At 44.3% G+C, this 24,644-nt stretch overlaps 1 protein-coding gene and 1 long non-coding RNA gene across 2 annotated transcripts; one reads left to right on the top strand and one right to left on the bottom strand.

Annotated features, from left to right (window-relative positions):
- Positions 1-1,359: 1,359 nt before the first annotated feature.
- On the top strand, positions 1,360-23,925 carry LOC131888863 (failed axon connections-like). Its single transcript, XM_059237808.1, has 6 exons — positions 1,360-2,275; positions 11,449-11,651; positions 22,397-22,532; positions 22,606-22,869; positions 22,934-23,083; positions 23,185-23,925. Exons 1-6 carry the CDS (start codon positions 1,949-1,951, stop codon positions 23,230-23,232), a joined length of 1,128 nt encoding a protein of 375 aa, XP_059093791.1. The 5' UTR covers positions 1,360-1,948; the 3' UTR covers positions 23,233-23,925.
- On the bottom strand, positions 3,457-8,164 carry LOC131888870 (uncharacterized). Its single transcript, XR_009374162.1, has 3 exons — positions 8,077-8,164; positions 5,339-6,910; positions 3,457-4,667 (listed from the first exon to the last, which is right to left on the bottom strand). It is a non-coding gene; the product is annotated as an uncharacterized LOC131888870 (long non-coding RNA).
- Positions 23,926-24,644: the final 719 nt, after the last annotated feature.

The raw sequence follows: 24,644 nt of genomic DNA, 5'->3' as shown, positions 1-24,644 counted from the left end.
TTTGCTTCAAAAAAGTGCGGAAAATATGATTTGTCAAAGTACTCAGACAGTTGCCACTAAAACACGGACATACGAGATGAGCAATGTGAACAGCATGTTTCTGGATGGCTAAATTGTAGTAGCTTAGTAATCAAGGAGGCATGTTTTCTCAATTACGTTGCCATGAAGCGGCTTAAATCATGAAAATTGCCCTTTATGGCTTCGTTTGGTTCTATGGGCGCGGTCTCGAGCTCTCCTCGTTCAAGTTTCATGACGTGGATGACGACACAAAGCGTCGTTTTTTTCGTGGAGAAGCTCAGCTCGATCGGGCATGTTTGACAGTGGAACGAGTGGAACCCACTGAGCTACGCGAACAGAAGCAAGAAGGGGCAATCGAATCCAAGCCAAAGCCTCGTTCTTCCATGCCCGGTCCATGGCTTCACCATGACGTACTCAAATATGGTGAGCAATACGAGCAATACACTGGAGACACGGGGATGAGGCAAAAAGGACGCGATTCCCCCGCAGTAGCTTGTTGAGTCACTTCAAAGTGACGCTCTTTTATGTCGAGCTTGAAATGCCTGACAGAATGGAGTGAGTACACAGGCCAGCGACCAGGCAAGACCTCGACGGGCTCGACTCCACTGTCGGGAACGCTCGCTAGCCAGCCGTATCCCGCTTGATTAGTGGCATAGCAAAGCTCATCCCGAGTGCTTGGGGGGGGCCAATCTGGCACAGTTTCCCTCACACGCTTTGGTCCCATCCTGCTTCGGCCCTCTGCCACTGAATCAAAGTACGAGGCACCAAGGCGTGGGCAAAGGGGAGACCAGACACCGGGATGATGATTGTTCCTTGATGCATGGTTCACCGGCCGGCCAATTTCATCACTAAATCCCCCCTCCCCCTCCCGTCCCCCTCCCGTCTCCCTCCGTTCTAACGTTCGTTTCAACGTTCATCCATGACAATCCACGGGTAAAAGGCATGCTCGGCATTGCACCAGAATCTCCTCACAACACTGGTTCGAAATTATGGATCACCTCCTACTCGAGATGGTGACCAAAACCACTGGAAAAGAGTTTCGTTCCTCTAACATGGCTGCCATATCTAAAGCATATATTCGATAGCGTATGATGTTGTTTCCTGGACGTTGTCAGCCCTCCCTTGTTGACTAGAACGAATTTGCTAATCGTGTTAATCAAGTTTCCGTCCATGCATGAACAATATCGAGGGAAACATTGTTACCTAGGTTCAAAAGTATTTTTTTTCCAAGGAAAAAGCATGATCAACCCTGAAACCTAATTCTACTTCTCGATCTCAAAGAGAGCGCGTCTCAGTTTGAGCTAGGAGACTTGCTTGCTCCCGTGAGTTCTCGCTGCTTTCGTGTGCTCCTCCTCAATCCAATTCCAGAGGCTCTAGCGCGCTTTTCAAACTATTATTCGGCCCGTTTTGGACTCTTGGTTGTTGTTGGAGCACCACCCTCTTGCCTTCTCGTCTCTGCAGTCGATCATCCATCCTCTCCATTCCCGGGATCGCGGTAGCATTTCGGCCGGCATTTGCTTCTCCACCCGTCGTTCAATTTTGCTCCGAAGAAAATTTGGGCGCGGGCTCGGTTCTTTCCACAATCGCACCTCAACCAGCGAGTAGATCTACGGTTTGCACCAACGACCCCTCCTCCTACTCCTTCGTCCTCTCCACCACCACCAGCACCAACACCACCACCTTCATCATAGCCAGTACTGTAATCGTTCAAGGATCGAGTTAGTAAGACCTTCCTCTCTTCTACCCTCAGTCGCTTTCTGGAGACGAGTGATAGCATCAAACCCCACGTGTGGATCCACAACCCTTTGACCGATTTGCATCCTTGTGAAGCTGAGCAAGTGCATCCTACCGGTTTACCTGTCCCGTTTAAGCCCACCTCCTCCGTGTTCAGTGACTGTTACTTTCCTTGAAAGGAAGAAAAACACTCAAAATGCCTGGAGAAACCGCCGTTGAAACCCCTCAGCAACCTCAGTCCGAGGTTGTGGAGAAGAAAGATATTGTCGAAGCCGAAGCCAAAGAGGCCGAAGCTTCCGAAAAGAAGGACGAGGAAAAGAAAGAAAAGGAAACTGCCGACAAAGCCAAGGCCGATAAGGCCAAGAAGGTCAAACCCCCTCCTCCCCCACCTGTGCACAAGAAGGATTTCGAGAAAGATGTCGTCTATGTCTACCAGTTCAACCGTTCCCCTACCGTCCCCAGCGTGAGCCCCTACTGCCTGAAGCTCGAGTCCTGGCTCAAACTTCAACAGATCAAATACGAGGTAGGCCTACATCTACTAACTCGTCAAGATGAGATAATAACACCGTCCCACCCTTGACGTATTTCCATGATCGAGATCCCTGGACCGTAATTTACAGATGTTCGCTTGGTATTAATTATCATGTCCCAGCCAGTTCTTTCCTTGGCGATCTTGTGCGAGATAACAAGAGTGTGTTAGTTCTTCATCATCCCTGTCGACAAACTCCAAGGGTACGGCTGGTAATAGTAGTTCAATTTGGCACATGGGTGCCACTTGTGTCTCTTCTAAATATGAGATGGGATATTTTTGCTGCCAAACGGTCCAACTAATATCTGTTCAGTTGACGAAGCGACGCTTGTTGAAGGGCTTGTGGGTCATGCCTGGACGAGTGTCGTATCATTTGCGGTCGTTTTCCTACGACAATCATTGAATAGGACTTGATTCTTTCCCCTGTATACCTGTTGATGACCGGGTAGAAATTGAAACCGAACCGTTTCCACGACTCTTGCTCTCACATCGGGGGCCAATATCGCGTATTGTAGATCCTATTCGATTTGTTTAACACTCCGTGCGATTCTGAAAGAAATTTGATTTGAGATCCTTTTGATTGGATACTACTTGTCTGGGAGCCTGCAACACACATGGCCGTTTAAATGGTCGGGAACGAACGAGTGAAAGACTGCAAAGGCAGGATCGAATTATTCTGATAACTTTCACCGTTATTTGCGCTGCTTGCATGAATATTTTTCCGTCGTTTCTCATGGTCTGTTCGCTTCATACTCGTCCGTACGATCACTAACAACGCGGCTTGCAGCTCTGTCAAAAAGCCCCCCAAGGCTCGAGAGCAAAATGCTTGAAGCCCTTTTGCTGGCACGGCTCCTTGTGCAAATCTGTGAGATGAGAGATGAGCAAGAGAAAAATGTCGTGTTCTCCTCCCTAGTCGTTCATTTGACTGGTGATGAAAACTAAAGAAATACTTTCATCCATCTCAATTATGAAGAGTAGCTCTCCATCCACCAGTCTGAATCCGTTTTGTCCATATACAACTGAGTCCCTTTACTTATGAAAACTTTTCCACCAGGTTTAAGGGTAATTCGAAGAGAAAATTACTTCGATTGGTGTCTAGAAAGTGAAGCACCCTTCACTAGTTCTTAAAAAACGTCTCTGAGATGGTGTTCAGAGTAATTTGTTGAATGATAAAACTGACGCACTTCCTTCTCTATAGACTGACTTTATGACGAATGAGGTTTTTTTTTCTCGCGAATTTCATGAAAATAATATTTCGGAATGATCGAGACTAACTACGTAGTTTACCTTTTCAAATAGATCCCAATGCCACAAAACCGGTTCGAGTAATCCAAAAATTACGTTTTCAAATGCTCTTAAAAGGGGCGGAATCGGACTTATTCTTTGTTTATTCTGCTTTTAGAAAGGACAAAAAAACCGTTCATATTTTGGCAGGTTCAAATGGTCTCGTTATGATTTATTTCGACCAATCGTGGGTTGAGAGCTTCCAGTGATTGGCTGGATTGATCGTTGTTGGATGTTCCTCCATGGCCCCCGCAAAACGTAGATTGAGTGACTAGATGGGCATTTGACAACCATGTTAATGGCCAACTCAACGGGGCATTGAGTGATAAGATAAACGAACACCAGAAGATCCAATTCAATTGTCGAAACTTCGTGTGTTCCATCCATCTATACGACATGTTGCCTCAAACGAAACCCCCAAAAGCTTATTGTGGTATTAATTCGCTACAGTAAGGCTGTCTGGGAAATTTAGTTTATGGCCTCAATCTTTCACCTTGTTCTATTTCGCCACGTCTTTCTTTGGTGTTGTTGGAACTTGGGAGTCATTTGAGTCGTGCCTCTGAGTGAGACGGGTCATAAAGCCAGAGGGTTCCAAGCCGGATTGAAGGCCAGGGGGTTCTTGTGATCCCTTTTGAGGCCAAGGTTAGCACATTTATAAGACCATTCTCAAATCCACTTTTCCCTGCAAATTCATCAGATAAAGAGCACTCCTTTTCTGTAGTAGCATTCATTCACTTGTTAGCCTTTTTATTGCAAGTCGCATTTGTTAAATTGCATATTCTTGGAAATGCTCGGCTTCATCCACGTTGCTAACTTGGGTTCAGCTTGGCTTGGCTTTGGCAATGCCCTTTTAGTACTGTAGCAGCTGCTTCGCGCCATTCGTAAGTTTACCATGCATGGTGCTTCCCTAAAAAAAAGATACTCCAGTCTTCTGGTTGTACACATTCGTAACCAAACTGAACACCAAAGCTTCTGCTCTTGCCTCTTGGTCGTTACGTTGGTGGTTCTCGCACCTTCATGTATAGATCAAAATATGAATTCCGCCGAGGGGGTGAAATGATGGCAGATGGAGACTTGCACCACGATGCTTACCCCACGGACCCTAAGAGTGAGAGGGGACATTTCAGGTTTTATGATGTGTGCGTATGACGAAATGGAAACTTTTGGCAGGATTTTAGTATTAAAGGGGACTGGGTGATGAATGAGGAGGCATTTTGTCTTGCGTTTGTTTCGCTAGAATTGAGCTTTTTTTTTTACTCGAATTCCAAACCCATTGCAAAAGGGAAGTGAATTTAGGGTGAAAGCATGAACTTGCTGCCACAACGTACTGCAAACAGCTGAAACACCTCGTAAGCCTTGCCAGGTTGAGTGAAGATGGATAGATAGATTGAACAAGGGATGATTGCCTGACTCATCCTAAAGAAGGAAGAGGGTAGAAATGCGGAAGTATGGTGAAATTGAAGCTCTTTTGTTAGATTTCTAAACTTGGGGGGCTTCAAATGGCACCGTGTCAATTTGGAGATCTCGCACACTCTAAAAACTAACACCACGTTCAATATATACATACGCACGCACTCGGGCCTTTTCGTTGCGTGCTTCATACGCCCGTTTTCGGGCTCAGTAGAACAAATCGCTCTGCTTTAGTACGAGTAGAATGCCCTCGTTTTGTTTCGGAACATTGAAGCGCTTTGTCTGGGACTTGTTAATACCTTTGTTTTGACGGATGCAAAACTCACAGCATTTGGAAGCTAAACAAGTTCAACATGTACTCACTTCGTGCGTACATTTCTGCCCTCTTTACTTAGAAGAGTATTTTTATGGATGGCTCTTCCTTGTTTGATGTTCTCAACTTGTTTGCGGTGTCTCTTTACACTCTCTCCAATAAGAGAAATAATTGTTTTACAACACATTTTCCGGCCCCTCAAAATGAAACGGGGATTATTGAACCGAACAAACAAATCTGATGGTGATTGGCTGTCATCAGCCTCGACCTCTTGAAGCCAATCAGCATATATGATATAATAGACGAGTATTTTTGTACTCCCTGGAAGGATCTGTCGAAAAACGAAGGAAGGGAAGGGCGCATTTCATTTCTGTTAGTCTGTGGGTCGGTCGGTCGGCCTTGAGGAGGTACGAAATTGATCCTAGCCAGTGCAATCTGGCGGCCTTGGCGACAAGGCTGTTTGGATTGGGATTGTTTAATAGTGAGTGCAAGAATCGCTTCGCGTTCGCTTATTTTTAGCTGGTTTATTTTTCTTCTCGGGTGAAGAAGCGAGATGATCGCTTCTTCATCTTGCCCAGTAAATCATTTCGAGAGAGGCGAGTTCATTCCCCGTCCTTGACGTGAACGATTCTCCTGACCAAAGCACGATGAGTAAATCTGTCATTTCCGTCTAGGAACGATCTTGTTCATGCTCGGGGTGGCTCTAGTGTTTAATTGTTGGACACTCTGACAACTTGATGTCATTGCGAAAACGATCTGGAGGAAATGAACCATTTTTGAATAAATGAATCAATGGTTGTTGAATTACAAGAACGAGTGTGTGAGCACAACATCCTGTTGTCCACTCGGACCACCACCTTGGAGCCAGAGCACTTACACCGAACTAGGCTTATTGCACTGAAGTGGGCTAGATGAGCCATAAATCATGTCATTAGTCAAGCTCTGCTTTCTTTCCCACTTCGCCAATTGGTGGCACCTCGGGAGTTGTGATTATTTTTCCTCAAACCATTGGTTTCTTTGTTTCCTTTCAATCGGATCCACATTTAACGCCTTTTGAACCAACTAGGAAACAGACAGGTTCAAACATGTTTCACTGACGCTCCACATACATATTGTGGTTCAAATCGATATCGTTGTCGGCGCTATCAGACAGAAGAGTTATCAGCTAGGATAACTATCTGCCAAATCCGTATCCACCAGTGGGTATAATTACAACACACATTGCGAATAATGCATATACCATCCACGTCCACAAAGGAAATAGCTTTCTGTGGTAGAAGAAAAATATCGATTTTTGACCCCCCCTCTCTCTCTCTTTCTCTTCCTCTCTTCCTCTCTTCCTCTTACCCCCGATGACAGATTAGAGTGAGGAGAGAAATGAAACAACTTGATGAAAGACCAGGAACATTCGTTGATCCTTGCCTTCTCTCTCCCAATTCCGTTAGCGAGATCGTCGCTGGACTCGTTCCTCCGAGTGAGAAGCGAAGCCAAATTCTAGTACAGAAAGGTCCGGACATGCTCGTACGTATCAAGCGTCACTCCCGTTTCTCTATCCATCTATCCAGTCAGGCAGCCAGTCAGCTTTGTTTTGGATATTGGCGTCCCACTGGGGTCACAAAAGCCTAAAAGCACGGAAAATGGAAACGTAAACAAGAGTGATTTCCACAGCTTGCGGAGGGTTGAAAGGGCTATCTCTGGCACTTGCTACCTGATGTTTCCCATTGGCAGGGATCAAACGCTTGTACAGCTCATTCGGTAACAATTGAAATGGAAAAGACTCTTAGGAATTGTGTCCCCTATTTATCCAAGTCGAAATATATTGGAAGAGGGCATTTGTTTGCTTTTCGTTGGTCCCTCTTGTGCCCTTAGGACCGTCTAGACTGGCCAGGTCATGTCAGACGAAATTACACGACTTACTGGGCTGACCTAATTACTTCCGAAAGCATTATACAAAGCCAATAAGCGAGTGATGTTGGTAGGAATCGTCTCGAGACATTGCTCAAGAGCAAATCAGATGCTAGCCCGAAAGAAACTCCTTCCCCTCAACGACTGGTTTTGAATCTGAAATCTTGAACGCTGTCGGTCATCTTTCTCCCCTGGATTTGACATCTCGTCTTGACAGTTGGAACAACAACGCCAACAACGACCTCCCCCTTCCAAAGAATTGTCCCTTGAACTTCTCAGAAGCGGTTCAACCCCACACTTCGCCATGGTAACAGACCGACGGTCGGTTTTCTCGGTCATATCGAAGCGGTGAGGATATCCCAGGAGATAAAAGAGGGCTAAAAATACGTGGAGGGAGGCAGACACTCTTGAATTACGCCCAGTTACAAGAAGCTTTTGTGAGGGGAGGAGCATTTAAATGAATGATAAACACTCGGATGGATAGATGTTTGTTTCCAAGTTTGGTCGCATGAATAATGCCCAGATGCGAGAGGGTCGAAAGACATCCTGCTCGTCTTGTTGTTTGAAAGCGGCGAAAAATATGCAATTCGCCCGTCTCCCTAGGCTGGAGTGACTGATAAAGAATCTGCCTTTTCCTGGAAGAAATGTCTTCTTGGCACCTTGTTACCTCTCCGCTCCTCTCAATCCGACATTCCTAAACATTTCATTTGGTGCCATCATTCTCCCTCTTTGGATGAAGTGCACCTTTTGGATTGGAGTGGAGAAAAGGATGGAAAAAATGCCAAGACGAGATAGGCAATGGCGATGAGATGAGAGGGATGGGAAGGGTTAACGCCGAAAAAGATCGTAAACAAGCTGCTAGGATCCAAAACGCATGCCATACCTGGTTTGTGTCTTGTTCATGCCCTGTCTAAACTCTCCAAGCAGAGGCGCATCCATCCATCTCTACCCATCCATCCCTCGTCGTCGTTGTCTTGGCCATGAAGATTGTTCAACTTCGCGCCGGACAACAACCTTTTCATTTGTCATAAGTCGATCGGATCTGGAAATCTGACCTGACCATTAGTTTTCTGGAGGATCCGGCCACTTGAGCCGTTGTTCTCGTATGACTAAGCGAAACATTCCTGGATCCTCGTTTTCGGGGAATGAACAAGTTGCAAATCGCCCACCCCACGTTGTTGAACGCGGGTCGTGTTTTCCTCGAAACGTCGAGGTGTGACTAAACACTTTGTTGGATCTTCATTCCCCCCTTAATTTTTACGACTTCATTTTTCAAAATGATGACACTGCGCGTTGTTTTTGAGGCTGATACCATATACATGAATGTAGTGCAGTTACAGTCGAGTAACACGATACTCGAAGAGCCTCCGAACGAAGCGAAGTGTTTCTGGTATTGACGTCGGTGTTGCACTTAAAAGAAAAGTCGGAAGAGGTAGAGGAGCCAGCGATTAAAATCCCATTTTGCTGGTTCTTAACCGTTTTCCGAGAGTTTCCAGAGTCCTTTGTCCATCTGAAACTTGGGAGGGATTGACATCTTTCCATGTCGGTGGCATGGTCGAGTTGGAAACATGAAATGCGATATTTTAAAAAGAGAACGAGACTGATTGTCTCTTTGTCATTTAACCTTGGCTACAGAAAAGATTGATGACCTTTGGAAATGTCATGCTACTGTAGTTTATACAGATCTGTCACTCCCTCGCTCTAAGGTCATCTCGTTAAGTTTCGCGACATTCCATCCCTCTTGGTCGTTACGGGGCTTTTTATCATAATAACCCGTTATAATCGCTTTTTGCTAAATACTGGACCCGCTCAGGTATTCAGGTTAACGTTTGTCAATGTGGGGAGAGACAAGGAGAGGGGGGGAGAGGAAAGGTGCCTCGCCCTAGGATAGCAAAAAGCACATTTTGTATTCCCCATACGTCCTTCATGGCGATGAATGGTTGGAGGAGAGCGTGCAACCACTACAAGGATGATAATGATGATGATGGCAGCTGCAAGTGCCATAAAATGATGATGAAAATGTTGGGATGGCTTTGAATGTGCAAACTCTGGTTGGTAATGAACCAATGAACAAGTACTGTTCTCGGGCCCTCGATGCTACTACCATGGTGCCCTTTGGAGATAAAGAGCACCCCTCAACTAGATGAATTGCTCGGTTCCCAGATCTCCTCGACGTGATTCACCTCACCGTGAAGGTGAGAGATTTGAGAGGTGATATTGAGAAATCTGGAGCACGCCAGGCCCCCACACATCCAACTCAATTGAATATGTGCCTTCGGGATCTGTTCAAATTATGATCCAGTAGTGATCATGTCCGCCCGCTAAACCAGAAAAAAGTGTCTAGAACACTCTGCAGTCTATTTCAAAACGCAATCATTTCATCCCAATTTTGAAGAGAATGAACGAAAATAAATGATACGAGCCCGTCTCCCTACCCTTTTAGCGAAGAAGAAATGACTTCTCAGTAGTTTTTAGAGCTTCCTTGGACTTAAGCTGGCTTTTGTTTCAACACTCATCTATACTTCCACGGGTTAATTTTCAAGTTTTTGCCTACTCTCTTACCTGGACTTGCTAGTACCATACGGTGACATTAATCTATTGTCTGCTTCGAAAGAAGTCTCTTCCTCGTAAGAGAGAAAACAAGCTCGAGTCTTTACACTTCACCCTCTATTTTATGATCATTTTACGAAGGTAACCCGAGAATTCCTCAAAGGAGTCTTTACTGAAGCAAGCAGACCTCTCTCCCTCCCCCCCCCAAAAAAAAACGTTTCCACAGTTTTTTCCCAATGTCAAGAAACAGAATCCCAACACTTTCTGGCACTTTTTGTACCGAGCTTAATTTGAAAGCTCGAACCTCGACGTTTGTTAGAATGGCGTTGTTTGGTTTTGATGAGGTATACTTTAAAGCATTGAAGTAGGTTTTTTTTTCACCCAGGCCAATAAAAAATTGGTTGTGAATGGTTTCCGACAGGCGTTGTTACTTGATTTGCATGACAACAAAAATGGACATCTCCAGCTAGAGGCCTGTTTTTATAGACTCGACGGACGTGATTGGAGGTTTAACCACGTAGATTTGCGTATGAGCATTGTGATATGTCTTCACCAACTGCGTGGTTTGCAAATCATGCGGGTTATATTATCCGTCACGTTGCTTTTTTGGTCGTCTTTGTTCACCTTTAAAAAGATGAATTCCGTTTTTAAAACCGATACCATCCAAGAATAGATTCGTTCCAAATCATTTTGGTTTGCCAGAACTGGCCAAGGATATCGTGCGAGATCGTTTATGTTAACCCTAAATGTTCATGTGAGTCCCCCACTTTGGAGTACTTGAGCTCTTTGACTTGGTTGAAGACGTGGTTTCTCTCTCATACACGAAAAAAAGCTTGCTTGGTGAAGCAATTGACCTCAAAAGCTGTTGTTACCTTGATTTTCAGACCCCGACTCGCGTCTCTCCTGACAGCGACGGGACACCAAAAGGTAAAAAAGTGTGGCAGGTTTCGAAACAACTCCTGATTTTTGTCTGGAACCACGCTCATTTTGGAAGACCGAGATTCACGGGGGGGCTTAGGCTTGTGGTTAAGATGAAGGAGACAGTTATGATGGTTTGATATTTGTTTGCCAGAAAATGTCATTGCGAATGTCGTGAGCTTAAGCGGCAGTAAATTTAGCGATTGAATTTAAATACCCTCGTCTGGTAAGAGGTTGAACGCTGTTATAACCGCTTTCAATAAAGAACGAGTACCACATCCCCCGATCCCGCCCACCGACTTGACTGTCTCTATTTCCTTTCGGTTTGTAGAAATTCTGATACTCGGAAAAAGTGGCTTGTCTGGCTCACAAAGAAAGGGCAATAAATTGCGTTGTCTGATTTTCACACCAAAACGCTCATAAAGAATCCCTCTCAAGACGACTCCTTGGGGCGAGGCCGAATTGACTCTCGCTCGGACCGGATTGAAGCGGAGGAATAGTCGCCTTGTGGATTTAGGATTTAAACTCTAGCCCTCCAGAAAATTTGTATGAACCCCCAACAACCCAACCCCAACGAGTGTAACTGATCTCAAGTGCGATAAAATAGCTTCTTTGTCCCAGCGACAAAGATCGATGTGTCTTCCTCGGAAATTCTCCATTTAAAGTGACTTGACCATAAACGTAATCAGGAGAAGCGGCACACGCATTCCTCTCCCCACTTCCCAGAAACCAATCCGACTGACCCTTTCATTAGCAATATTAAGCGTTCTCCTTGGTTACCTTCCAGAATGTGAACCACAATGGCAAATTGCGATCCAAGCGTGGTCTTTTGCCCTTTGTCGAGTACAACGGAGAGGAGATTGCCGATTCCGAGTTCATCATCAAGACCTTGAGCGAAAAATTGGACAAGAACATGGACGAAGGCATGGGCAAGGATCAGCTCGGAGTCCAACACGCCATGGTGGCCATGGTCGACAATCATCTCAATTGGTAAGAGCAAGTCCGTCAAATATGATTCGGTGAATCTTTTGATATGAGGGTTGTTCACGTGTCCGAATCCGTTGGTGGTTGATGATTTGAATACTAAGTGTGTGTGGGGGGGCAAGCCGTCACATCCATCAAATGAGCTAGATTGCCCTATTAAAAGCTCGTAATTCAGCAATTGAAAACTAAACGTAGCCTCCTGACCCGCCAGCATCTGTTATTTCTCGCCGAGGCTTTGTGCAAGAAGTTTCTTCTTCTTCTCCCAATTCCTTGTGTGCTTTTTGTGTTCACCACCCAAACGCTTGTAAAAAGAGAGATTGGAATGCCTGTTGTATTGTTTCAAAGGAAGACTTTTCCGCCTTCCCTCGTCTTGAATGGGCGAATGGCCAAATCTTTTTTAGTGGAGACGTTCGGACAAGACACGTCTTCAGATGGAGGGTTGAGCGATTTCAGATTGGTTTCTATTTGCTCACGGCTAGTTTCACGAACGAGGGAGACCCATTAATTTATACAAATTCGCCGGTACAGAAGTCGGCAGTCACGAATGTGGATTTCTCTTGCTCAATAGTGTATTGACACATTCTGCCGTAGATAAGGCTAGAGATTCCTACACTTCCGATTATGTAACAGTATTTCAAAATTGAATGGAACCCAACAAGACATATAGCCAGGCGGTCTGTATAAAGCTTGTAGAGAAATTTTCCGAATAGCTTTCCCGAAGTCTTGGCCGAGATAACTTGAGAATGTATTTATGCTTAGGTATGCTCAAGCGCACTTCCATTCAAGTCTTAGAGTGCTACTCTCGAAAATCAGTTGGGCGTGGTTACTTCCGAGACCATGAGCGTGGTTGAACCCAAATTTGTGGATCGATGTCAAATATAGCATGCATGCCTTTCAACTTTCACTAGCCCTTGACACAAACAAAGTGTAATACTTCTAATGAAACGTTGTACATAGCCCAAATCAGATCCTATCTGGGCGTGAAGAAATGCCCCGTAGTTGGACATCTTGGATCCAATTGTACAATTTCAGACGCTCTTTTTTGATGAAAGGCGCCTCGTTTTCTTCTTGTTAGTTCTCAATTGAAGAAGCAATGAGGGTGGAAGAAGCTTCTCAATTGATGTGGGCACGCACAAATCGAGCCATAAGATGGGGAAGACGAAGATCATCCTCGTCATCAAACTCAACGACGAGATGAGAATTGGAGGAGGGAAAGAGGGAGAATGAGGTGATGCGATGTTCATTGATCTTAATGTTTGATTTCTCTGTCCATTAACTCCTTGATATCAAGATTGAAGCCTTCTTTCCCGTCCAATGGCTTGTTCTCCTCAGACACAAAATCTTGTCCGAGTGAGAACGTGGGTTTTGAAAAATCAACAACTTTGTTCTAGATTCACGGCAACGTTTTCAAGCGGAAAAGATTCATTGGCAATCGAGTCAAAATAGGCCACTCTTGAACAGATGGAGTATGGATTAAGGTGGTTGTAATATTATTACCAGACCGTATTTGGTGATCGAGAGGGCTTTTAATGGATGAGCGTTGATCACGCCAAACCTTCCAACTGAACCCCATGGCATTTCAATAGACATCCTTAACTGGACGCGGCCTTTGATTTTGTTAGCTCGTAGTTTACACTTGAATAGCCAACAGCCAACATACAATGATATGTTTGTGGAGCATTCAAATAATTCCCAAATACCAAACTTCATGGTCGGAAACCACTCACGATGTGGTAATATCCTTTGAATCGCACTAACCCAGAATGACTTCTTCGTATAGGCCTAGCTAGCACTTGTTACACTTTTTCTCCAATTACTCACGTGCCTTGAAAATGAGCACCGGGAACCGTGAAAGTGGCTTGAAATGTCATGGCTCAGTCAGGATCTTGGTCACCCTCTGCCATTCAACCCGGTTTGGGATCCCACGGATTAGATCATTCTTACGTCATGGCAGTCTGGTCTCGCTTAAACTCATTTCTCGCTCACCCCCTCATTTTTACCCATCGTATTTTCATATGTTGGATCTCCACTTTGGTATTCAATTAAGTTAATGATGCTCTCGTCGTTTACTGCGTGAGTGCATGTGGTGTAGGGAAGTTGGCTTCACCAGCCCAAGAGTGATATGATAAAATGCAAGATAGACATATTTGGGTGGGGCCGCACTCCTCATAGGAGCACACCCCTTTTTCTGCCAGAACGACATGATTGGTGTTCGCCAAGTGGGAGAATTTGACCCATATTTCAGAATGATGACGCCAATTGGCTCTGCCGCCGAAATTAGGGTGACGAGTTGTTAATGTCAAGTGATCTCACACAAAATAGCCCCTAATTCAAAGTCGCATATTTTTTCAAAGGGAGTGCATTCACCCCAGACATTGGAATGAAACCATGTGAAACGTGATAATGGAGAAGGGTAACGAACGTAATCTGAAAATCCCTTTATGCCAATTGATTGGCTAGGGTTGTCCAATGGAAATGTCAATCTCACTTCCAGCTCACCCAGGGTATTGGCAAGTGGAATGCAAGCCTGACCAATCGCCGCTTGAGGGCATTTAAAGCCAAGAGGAATTTTAAATCCCTTCACTAATGGAATCGGGCATGAAGGCGAAAAAGTCTAGATTTTTTTTGTCGGGTGGAGCATTAACAAAAACATGTCAAGAGGGCTTTTCGCAGGAGGGTTAGCGAGGCGATCCCGGGAGAGGGTTGGGTTGACATGCATACAGTGTTGCCGCCAACAACCCATTATGTCATTGAGTGACATAAATTCCTAGTGTGCAATGATGTGGCATAACGCAAATTGCAGCGTCTCTTAAGTTCCAACACATATCCCACCACTTTGATTCAAAACTTTCTCCGTAGATTGCGCTTGGTGGTATTTGTGTTTTTAGCCTACCTTCTCGCCAGCCATGCGAGCGCTTTTTTGTGAAATTCTGAATTTCACTTGTCAATTCAAATGTCTAGATCAGCCTTGAAGTTGGCAAGGGTTGATTACGCTAAAAGCTCTTTCCACTTGGATGATGGATAATATCTAGGGTATTGCATTACTTTCTGCGAGGAAGGCGATATCCCGCGCAGAGCGCGAATTGAACAGGAAAATTGAGACGGAAAAATTCTCGTTTCTCTAATATTCGAAACCAGATTGGTCAATGTCGAACCAGAGCTTACGACGAGTCTCCCCTCTGCCTCTCCTTATCTATCGATACTGATAAGATCTTTGGAGGAGTTATTCAATCATTTCGGGTGGAACATTGTCAATTTCACCCTGAAATTGTGATTTAACCTCGACTCGCCCTAAACGCATTAGATCGAGGAATCTGCGCATTTTTAATAGTCCTCTCTATGTAGCAGTCTGAATTAGATTGCTGCTTGTGTTCTTCTCCTCGCATTTCAAAAGCCTAATCCTGATTGCAAAGCACGAAGATAACAACCTGTCCGTTCAAATTTCAAGAATTTGCTGAATATGACTCGTCGAGTTGAATTGAAATCAGACACGCTTCTATTTCGAAATCTATTTCGTTTTACCTCCCAGTCAAATGAGATAGAATGAGTGAGCCTCCAGACCCGTTTTTTTTTTTCTTCTTCTTCCATTTCAATTCCTGAACTGAGTTTTTCACTAACAAGCATTTCCAATTGCATTCATCGTTAACCGACATTTAAATCCAGGAAGAGGTAGTACGAGTAGTATTAGATCTCCCCAGCGATCTTCATGAATGTGTCTTGCCACTTTTTGTGATATACAATGCTGGGAATTCTGGTTGTTTGTTTCTCAGAGTTAAAGCCGTTACGGTGTGCCTCATCATAGAGTATCATTGCTGGATAATAAATACACTAGATCTAGAGCTCATCCACCTACAATACCTGGGGGATCGTGTAGTAGTATGAAATGGACCCGACTCGAGAGTAATTCATAAGCTTGACTGGTAGATTGTTGAATTTGAGTCCGCCGATTGTCTCCAAGATTAATCTGACGTTCGAGTAGTTTTGGTCGAGTGAATGAACTCTGGACTTGAATTGGTTTAAATCCCAAAATGCAGTGATAGCTTCCGCTCTCATCGCTATTGAGGTTTGGAACTTGAACGCGAGGGCTATTCGTGAACTTCCTGTGCATGAAGCCACTTGCTTTTCCTCCCCTGTCAAAGAAATTATTGCTTATTCATGGATGGTTCCAAACATTCTCGCGTTTCACCTGTAAGAAGGACGCATTGTTGCTCATTCAGTTGTTTGCTCACGGCAATTTTTTTTTGCCTCTTTTGGATTGCATGATTAAAGCAACTTAGTCCTTTGTAAATATATCAATGGAAACATGCACTCCTTCCAAGAGGATCAAAATGTACTGCTAGCAAATATTTGTTCGTCTTGGCGCGATGTTTCATGGGGCTGAAACTCGGAAATGATGCCTCCATATGAAGGCGAAAGAAATATCTTTGTCCGTTCAAAACTGAACACGAAAACATTTCGTATTCCCCATTGGATTACCATCTCCTCAGCCATGGACATACAACAAGCCCCTAGTGTGTACTACTACTACGTGCAACCCCTTCATCATCTCGCCCTTTGTGTCATAGTTGACCCCCCTCCCCCCAACAAAAGACGCCAATTTCTCATTCATTAAAAAACTTTTCCACTTTCCAACCTTGGTCCTGTCTAACTGGACAGGATAAAATCACGTGGCATCATGAAATGTTTACGCGGTTGGAATTTTTTCGCGTAGGGGCCCTTTAAAAATTCACGGCAGTAACTTGATCCCGCTGAAATGGCGAATGAATTAATCTTGCCAAGGATATTGAGCCCTCTTCAACCTTGAGCCTAAAGGGAGAAATCTCCTACGAGATTCCAAATTCACCGAGATAGAGTTGAACGGTCAGTCAGGTGCTTAGACTTCCAATGTCCAGTCCCCAGGATCGAAAGGTATGAACCATTCTCAAACAGACGAGGCTTGGCATAAAAATCAATGAACTCTTTCGTGTCGCTCAGCTTCAAATCCTCCAAGTTGAACGACCCCGAGGGGCGAGAGGTTGATGATCAAACTTTTTATCTCGATCATGACTCTGGTCAATTTCATCGGTTGGATCGAGCCTTTTTTGTTTGGCTTACGGACAAAAACAGTCCGGCCAATCGGCATATTCAAAACGCACTTGAAGGCACTGCTTTCGAGTCTTTGACAAAGAGCAACCTCTACAATTTCACACATTTCCAAGAATCAATTCGATTCATGCTTATTCCAGGGAACTGATCTCGTTAATTTGTAATCCAAGATACGGTGACTGTCTCCGATCTGAACTTTAATTTGTCGATGAATCACCATGCTCGGCAGGCTTACATTTTTTGTCTAAAGACACTCTAGCAGCAGAGTCACTGTGTGGAATGTCTTAACGAAGAAAAATTATCGCCAACTCGACATACCCTTCGACATTCAAATGCTTCATGTACATCAAAGCTTCGACGTGAAGAGGTTTCAATTTTGCTCTCCGACCTTATCGGACCCAATCCCGAGGATCGCCTTTCAAAGTCTCGTCTTCCGCTTGTTCGAGCTCGATACTGGAAATGGCTCTTCTTATTCTATTCTGAACTTCGTTCTCGTGTCTATAATTAAGTCTAGCTGACCCCAAGCCTCTGCCACATGTTTGATATGTGAATGGATGTAGCACTGCTTGCTCGTCGGCCTTGGCCAAGGAATATAATTTTCCCCCAGATTGGCTCCGAGCAATCCGTTATAGCGAAACTTTCACCAAATTTGATAGACAAGTGCGAGGTCCAACTGAGGTGGTCTGGTTGAAGCCATTCAAGGTCCTCTTCAACTTGGAGAAAATTTGGGCTTGAAAAAAGAAATATTGAATAGATCATTCCAAAGTGCGCAAACCAGCCCCGAGAACGGACTAAGTCGAATCCCTCCAAGGCTCTCTCAATGAGTTGTCTTTTCCAATCCCTCTCGTAGAGGACAAGGGACTCACACATCTAGTAATATCTCTGGGCTTGATATCCTGGGGTTCATGTGGTTGAACGAATCTTCAAATGCTGCTGTTCCCATTCAATAACTAATTTAGCTGGAAGAGCAAATGTATTAGTCATTTCCTGGCCACATCTGCAGAGCGAGAAATTTAGGCCTTGCCTCTCGCCACAAAAACCACAAAGTAGTGATTCACTTATGACGAGTTAAACGGCCGAGAAAATGGCACATTGTGCAAGTTGTGTGTCACCTCCACTGAACATACATCGAGAACGAACCAAACTCGGTCCACGCCCATCACCACTAAACATGAGTTCAAAGTTTCTCTCTTTCCAATCTCGGCCATAAGTCCTTTTCCAGAGTGCATTGCACAAATTCGATGCCTCGTCCAAGAGTGCAGGCCTGAACAGCGTAGATGTATGAATGGATTATTAGAAATGACCTTCATCAAGGTTAATTGTAGTGCTGTTTTACGCAATACTTCACTTTGTTGAGAGCCAAAAGATATCAGCCAAGAGCCCCAAGGAGCTCAAACTTCACTTCGACGAGTTCACGAGTCGTCGAGCCGATCTCGAAAGGTTCACATGCGGTCAGGTCGACGCAATTTCGCACGCAAAATTAGTTCACTACTCCACTTGAAGTGATCTGTTAGTCGATTAGGAATGAATGTTTAGTTCTGCTCTCCTTGGGCCTGTTATCATTCGTGTTGTAAACGAACTCTTTTACTCCTCGGTCGAGTCCTCGCCACGTTATGATGATGAGGTTCTGTGGGGGCTGGAGGGGGTGAAATTTCCTGAGAAGTCATCATTCCCGATACTCTCAAATGCTGGACTATTGTGTCAGTACAGCTTGTTCTCTTTTTCCAAAAGACCAAGTCGATTGGAGGGCTTAAGTAGCCACCAGGAAACTGAATTATAAATTGACTTGGCTCCACAACGCCTTGAGGATTTACTCCAATTTAGGGCAGAAGTAGGGAGACGAGAGAATTTCCTGTGAGCCGTAATTGAGGTATATCACTGGTAAGGAAGGCAATTAATATTTCTTTTCCAACTTTCCTGAGCGAGGCTCTTCGCACATCTTGGCTCAGTGTTCGCACAACGAGACGAAAATGTGTCAATTACAGTTCCAAGATTGTTGTTTGTTTTCGTCTAACCAGTAATTTAGTGCCTGGTTGCTCCTAAACAAAGCCCAAGCGTGGTACAAGAGGACATTTTAACACATATGGGCTTTGTTAGAAGGAGCCGAGGGTGTTACAAAAGACCCCTCACCGTTGGTGCCTTATCGGTTGCATATTTCATCGTCGTCTCCCATCGAGAGAGTGCAAGCCATTTGTCTTTGTTCACCCTCAATGAGAGAAAGTGAATGCAAATTGAATAATGCTCATTGAATTGGTTGTGGCATTTGATTCGGGGTAGTACTCAGATGATTCGCCTTTATACACTCGCCTGGCATTGAGTTATTGACGATTTCCTGTCTCTCTCAGGCAAAAAAGTGCGTTTCTTTTCAACCAGTTGAATCGAACTTGAAAATCCTGTTGGTTGGCCATTGACTAATGTTGATTAAGGCTGTTCAGTGTGCCATAACACCTTTTGCCCTTCACATTAGCCGATTGAAAAATCACGTCTCTGGTATTTGCATGATCCAGAGATTCGTATTTTGTGAGCGAAGGGTTTAGAAAGAACTGTCATCCTGTGGCAAAGAATCCTATTGGCACACCAAGTCGTTATGCACAGACAGAATTACATCACGAGCGGAAGGATCAAAGGACCCCGAAAGGCTCCCAGCAAAATTCATTCCCTAGATATTTCTCGAGTACTAGATTCATCTTTTATTTGACCTCGCTGTTCGGCCATTCGTTATTGATTTGCCAAGATCGGTCAATTAGATGATTGTGAGCGAGGGAGCACAAGGGATGAAGACCATCAATGCACTCTACCATGTACGTACACAGGCGGAAGGGTCTACAAACCTCCCCGCTTAGCTCAAGGGTGAGGGGGGAATGAACGGAGATGAACCGATGAGCGAGGGAGATACTCTATGGTGCTCTATGGCTTTGCCTGCCCACCCAGCCTCCACCCAGCCTCAGGGAATGATTTCATAGACCCCGAGCTGGTTCTATGCTAGGAGTCGGATCCAAAGAAGTGTTATCGGGCATAATATTTTCGTCCGATCGCCAATTGTCAAAGAACTTATCAGATTATCTGGTTAGTTATCGGTTATCACCGAGCCAATTACAATGTGTCACTCGGAAGACCCTTGGCTTAAAGAGAGCATTCGAACTCGTGCTTCACTTTAATGTTTGACATTCGCCGGTTGAGTCATGGATTTGAGGAGCAGATACAGATCCTTCGAGCACCCCTCTATGCTAGCCCGATTTGATTTCCGGATATTGTGTGTTGCGAAAACAGTTTTTATGTCCTACTCGTGCCATAAAGAATCTCCTCACAAAGAGAATCGATCCGTTGGGTGAAGAGGAAAGCGAGGGTTCGCAATAACATACCAGAGAGACTTTCTCCTTTTTGCACAAAAAACGTATCCTTTCCTCGACGTTGATTCAGGTGGGAAAGCTTTGGGTGTGTTCAGTCATAACTGTTGAGTAAAACTCGCCCTCGCTTTTCAAGTCTGGTAAAACCACCATCAAGTGGTCCAACTTGTTCCACAAACACGAAAAGTAAGTTTGTCTGAGAACGGATCAGCGCGTCCTTTTCGTCGGAGAAAAGTGCATTGTTCCACGAAGAGAAAAAATCTGCAATATCGATTTCGTGTCCTCATTTCTTATTGAAACGCGCCAGGATTGGAGGTTGTCAAGGTTTGATTTGGAAAAATACAGGCTTTTGAATTAGCCCGCTTGGTTCAGAGTGGTCGCAGATTTCGGTCGCCTTGACCTCAAAAGCTGCATGGAACGGCCATAATTGCTAGTTTCATTGTTCACGAGAAGTGGTTCTCGAGGACTACGATCAAGTCGACATCCGCAGCGGCGATATCTAGTTTCGACCTAAATCTCGACCACAAGAAAATTGAAGATGACTTTTTTTTGGAGGGAGAAAGAAAGTCTTTCTTCTTCTTCCCTATTTAGATATACAGTTCACAATCTTGAGCTCATTGTCTGCCAAGGAACCAACCATCTTTCTCTTCAACAGACTCGAGAGAACTGGACTCTCTTCATTTATCATCCGCTTGTAACTCAAGCTCGAGTTTTTGCGACTTCTAATTCGTCCAAATGAAACAAAGAACAAGGGTTGGAACTTATGTGGAGGCACATTCAATACAAAGGTCAATCTATCATGGCTCCCTTGGGTATAATAAGCTCTTCGTTTCGATTACATGGCATAAAGACCACCACCACCACTGCCACTCTTATTCTGCCAGTCCAAACTGTTAATAATAAATGACCTTCAATTTACTTTAGCTCCCTCTCAGTGACCGCTACATGCGCCCACTTCACCTGCCTTTCGCCTCTAAAGTCTCTCGGTTCTCAAGAGCCATTGGCATGCACTTAGTGCCTACCAGGATTTTGGTTCCTCGCCCCAATTTTCCCATGAGTCATTGAAAAGAACAAGATTTCCCCCTCTTGTGCTAAAGCTTGTCCAAGTTAGTGTTTCAGTCGAGTCTTTCTCGGGCGTTTTTAATCTCTCGGGAACATACATTCAGCCAACCAAGCATCCATGGGTAGGCGCATGGGTGGGTGTGTGGATAGATTGCTTGGGTTGTGGCAAAATCCAGGACTTTCCTTCCCGTTCCTTGGATGTCTTGCCATTTTTGGATCGAAGTTGCCCTTTCAAGACAAGAAATGGAACAAGGCGTTCTTTGTCTAATGGTATTGCACTCTCTCTCCTCGTGCATCTTGGAAGGGAAACTCTTTAGAAAGAAAACGACGTCGGTTTCATCTTCGCAAGTGGCCATATATTGATGAAGTCCCTCCTCTTTCGTCGACAATGCTCGCCATGCATTAAATGAAACGATCCATTTGTGCAGTGTTCTCGCATAAAACATGACACGATCCAGACACAAGCCCCGAGGAGGGAAGTATTCTAGCAGTCTAGCCGGGTCCATGCCCGGCTTGATTGTCTTTCTTCCCCAGCGTTCTCTCGATCCATGCTCCTTCTTCCTTCAATCCCCCACCCTCTTGGCTTTGGGTGCTTGGCTTTCACTTTTAAGGTGTGGCTTTTCCAAGCCGACCGACCCTTCAGACAGACGCCAAGTTCGACGGCTTCGGTGTTCCCAGGAACAACGAACAGGAGGAACCGGAGAAGAAAGGAAGAGGGAGCAGGGGAGCGTACATTCCACTCACTCGGTGTTACACGCACTCTCTTGGCGAGGTTGGAGAAGTCTTTGTTGTTACCAAGGACGCTTTTCCGTGTTTTACTGCCGGAAAAGGCTCGCTTACCCTGAAGTGTGGAAACTAACTTAAATATGGCATTTGTAGAGCTTGCCTGATGTGAAATAGTTTTCGTGGTGAAATATAGAATGCTTGTTTTAGTCAGCTCGTAATTGCAATTGTTGGAAGGGTGTTGGTACTGATATTTCAAGAGGTTTGTTTTCGGTTGATACAAATGAGCGGTGCTATCCACATTTTGTGGAACTCCATTCGCCTTGGATTGTAAAGGGGGAAGAGAGCTTTCGAAAGAAACTGAAATGTCAAGGGGGGCGAAAAATGGAAACAAATCATGGGTTAAGCAAATGTTGTTTCTTTCTCTTGAAGGGAGGCTGAAAATATTTTGACTTTCCCCAGCCTTCGTTTGCAATTAGCTAGTGCGAAGAATTTAATTCCTCAGTTCCTACATTTTCTTGCTTCCTTTTTAAGGTGTTTGATGCAATGGTTCAACCGAGATATGAACGATACCATCAAAGGATTCCAGATCAACTTGCAACAAATGACTGGTTCCAAGCTGCCCAATGGTCTTCTCAACTTCATGATGAAGCACACCTATTTCAGAAAGGTAATGCTTACTTGACCTAGAAGTCGTTGTCAATGTGCTGTTTGCAATAATAATAATAATAATATCTCTTCAGAACATGAAGCGCTTGAAGGCCGCTGGCTTCGCTTGCTACACCAACGATGAAGTTGACGAGATGGGCAAGGCTGATCTGAAAGTGCTCTCGGAATTGCTTGGAGAGAAGGAATTCTTCTTTGGAGACGAGCCCAGAAGCTTGGACTTGAAGGCTTTCGTTTGGTTAGCCATGATGTTGAACGTGGATGACTCCGTGAAATGTCCTCTCCGCGACTTCATCAAGGAAGAATGTCCCAATCTTGTGGGTGTTTACACCAGGATGAAGGTACGATCCAACAACCAACCTAGTTGGCATTCATTGTAATTAATTATCATATTCGCCTCTCCAGGACCGTGCTTGGGGAGATCATTGGGAGGAGGCCACTGGCGAGAAGTTGGATATGAACCCTCATATCCCTAAACCCGAGCCCCCAAAAGAGGAAGAAAAGAAGGAAGACGAAAAGGAAAAAGACGAAGAGAAGAAAGAGGAGGAGGCTAAGGTATAACTTTCTGTTCTCTTTGATCAAAAGTCAAAACAATTCCTTTGTTGAAGAATAATCATTTGAATCGGTATGAATTTTATTGAAATGTTGTCTTGCAGGAAAACAAGGACGAGGAAAAGGAGAAGGACAACAAAGAAGACAAGTAAAAAGATAGCCAGCCAATCGGTGATCCATTTCCTACACACGGCCATCCTTGAAGCATAAAAGACAAAACGGGCCCATACTCCAGAGATGGGAAGCCAGTCTAAGCAGCAAATCAATCCTTCGTCTCACGATCTTCAAATACTAAAACAACTCTTAGAATTATCAAAACCAAAAAATGTCCAACCCCCCCTCCCCTCCCCTTTTTCACTCGATCCACTCATTTCCCTTTCGTCACACCATCTCTTCATTTCATCGGTGTTAGAAGGAACGCCCGTGTTCCTTTGAAGAAACAGTAACTGGAAATATTTATTATTTTCGTGGAATATTTTTTCCTCACGCTCTCTGCTATTGATTTATTTCGTACATATTATTTCATCTACCACCTTATTCTCACCACCTCCCGCCTATTGTCCCCCAACCACAACTTAGGCCTCTCGTGAAGATGAAAGCCACAGCAAGTACCATTTCAACTTCAATAAGTATTGACACGAATACTCTCAAAATCATTTTTCCCTCTCCTGAGGAATTTTTGTTCCCTTTTGCTTCGATGTCTTCTAATTGTGTGCCTGAGGACGACAAAGTTCTTCATCAGATTTCATGTTACTACATATAACTCTTATTACTGTACCTCATTTGTGGAATATTATTCGGAATGAATGATAGAATAAATAGCGAGTAAGTGACTTCCAAATGTATCTACAGCTCAATTGTATTGTCTTTGAATTGGTGTATCCGTCCAAACCTGTCTGAATGGTACCAAACTTCCTCCCAACCTGGAGATTGGTTTTTCAATGACCTTGGCATGCGTTTCTAAAACATGTAAATACATAGAATTGATACTGGAATCAATTCTCTCGTTTCATCCGCTTCACATTGCCGGAGTCAGTCAGGCCGAGGTCTGAGATCATCACCAGCGTGTTACAACTCTGATAGGAACTAATAAGTTGGATTAGGAATTTGTTTTATAAACGAAATGGTTTGAAATGTGCCTATAAGTAATGTTAGACGGATATTTCAAGAGGGTTGGAAAGTTGAAACTGTTCCAAGAGTCTTCCCTTTACATATTTGTGCTTTTAGGCAACCATGTAAATGATTATTCGAAAATTGCCTCGTTTCACTTTTTGCAACTCCAATGCTGGAGGGTTCTAAAACCCCGTTTTCAAAAATAAGTTTGGGTCAATTTAGTTATCCCTCAAAGTTCGAATGCATTGGGTTTATGGTTCAACTAGATCAAATTTTCAATCTCTCGACCCAAATCCGAACAAACTGACTAATCCTATCCAAACCGAAATACTATTGCTCAATCCAATCCGATCTGTAGCGTCAGATCCGATACACAGCTGTGAATCGAACCGGACCCAAAACATTAAGATGCATAAATTCATGAAAAACATTACATTATACGCGTGATGAA

The sequence above is a fragment of the Tigriopus californicus genome, chromosome 10 (assembly GCF_007210705.1).
Source record: "Tigriopus californicus strain San Diego chromosome 10, Tcal_SD_v2.1, whole genome shotgun sequence".
Classification (NCBI taxonomy): domain Eukaryota; kingdom Metazoa; phylum Arthropoda; class Copepoda; order Harpacticoida; family Harpacticidae; genus Tigriopus; species Tigriopus californicus.
This window is presented reverse-complemented; position numbering and strand designations above follow the sequence as displayed.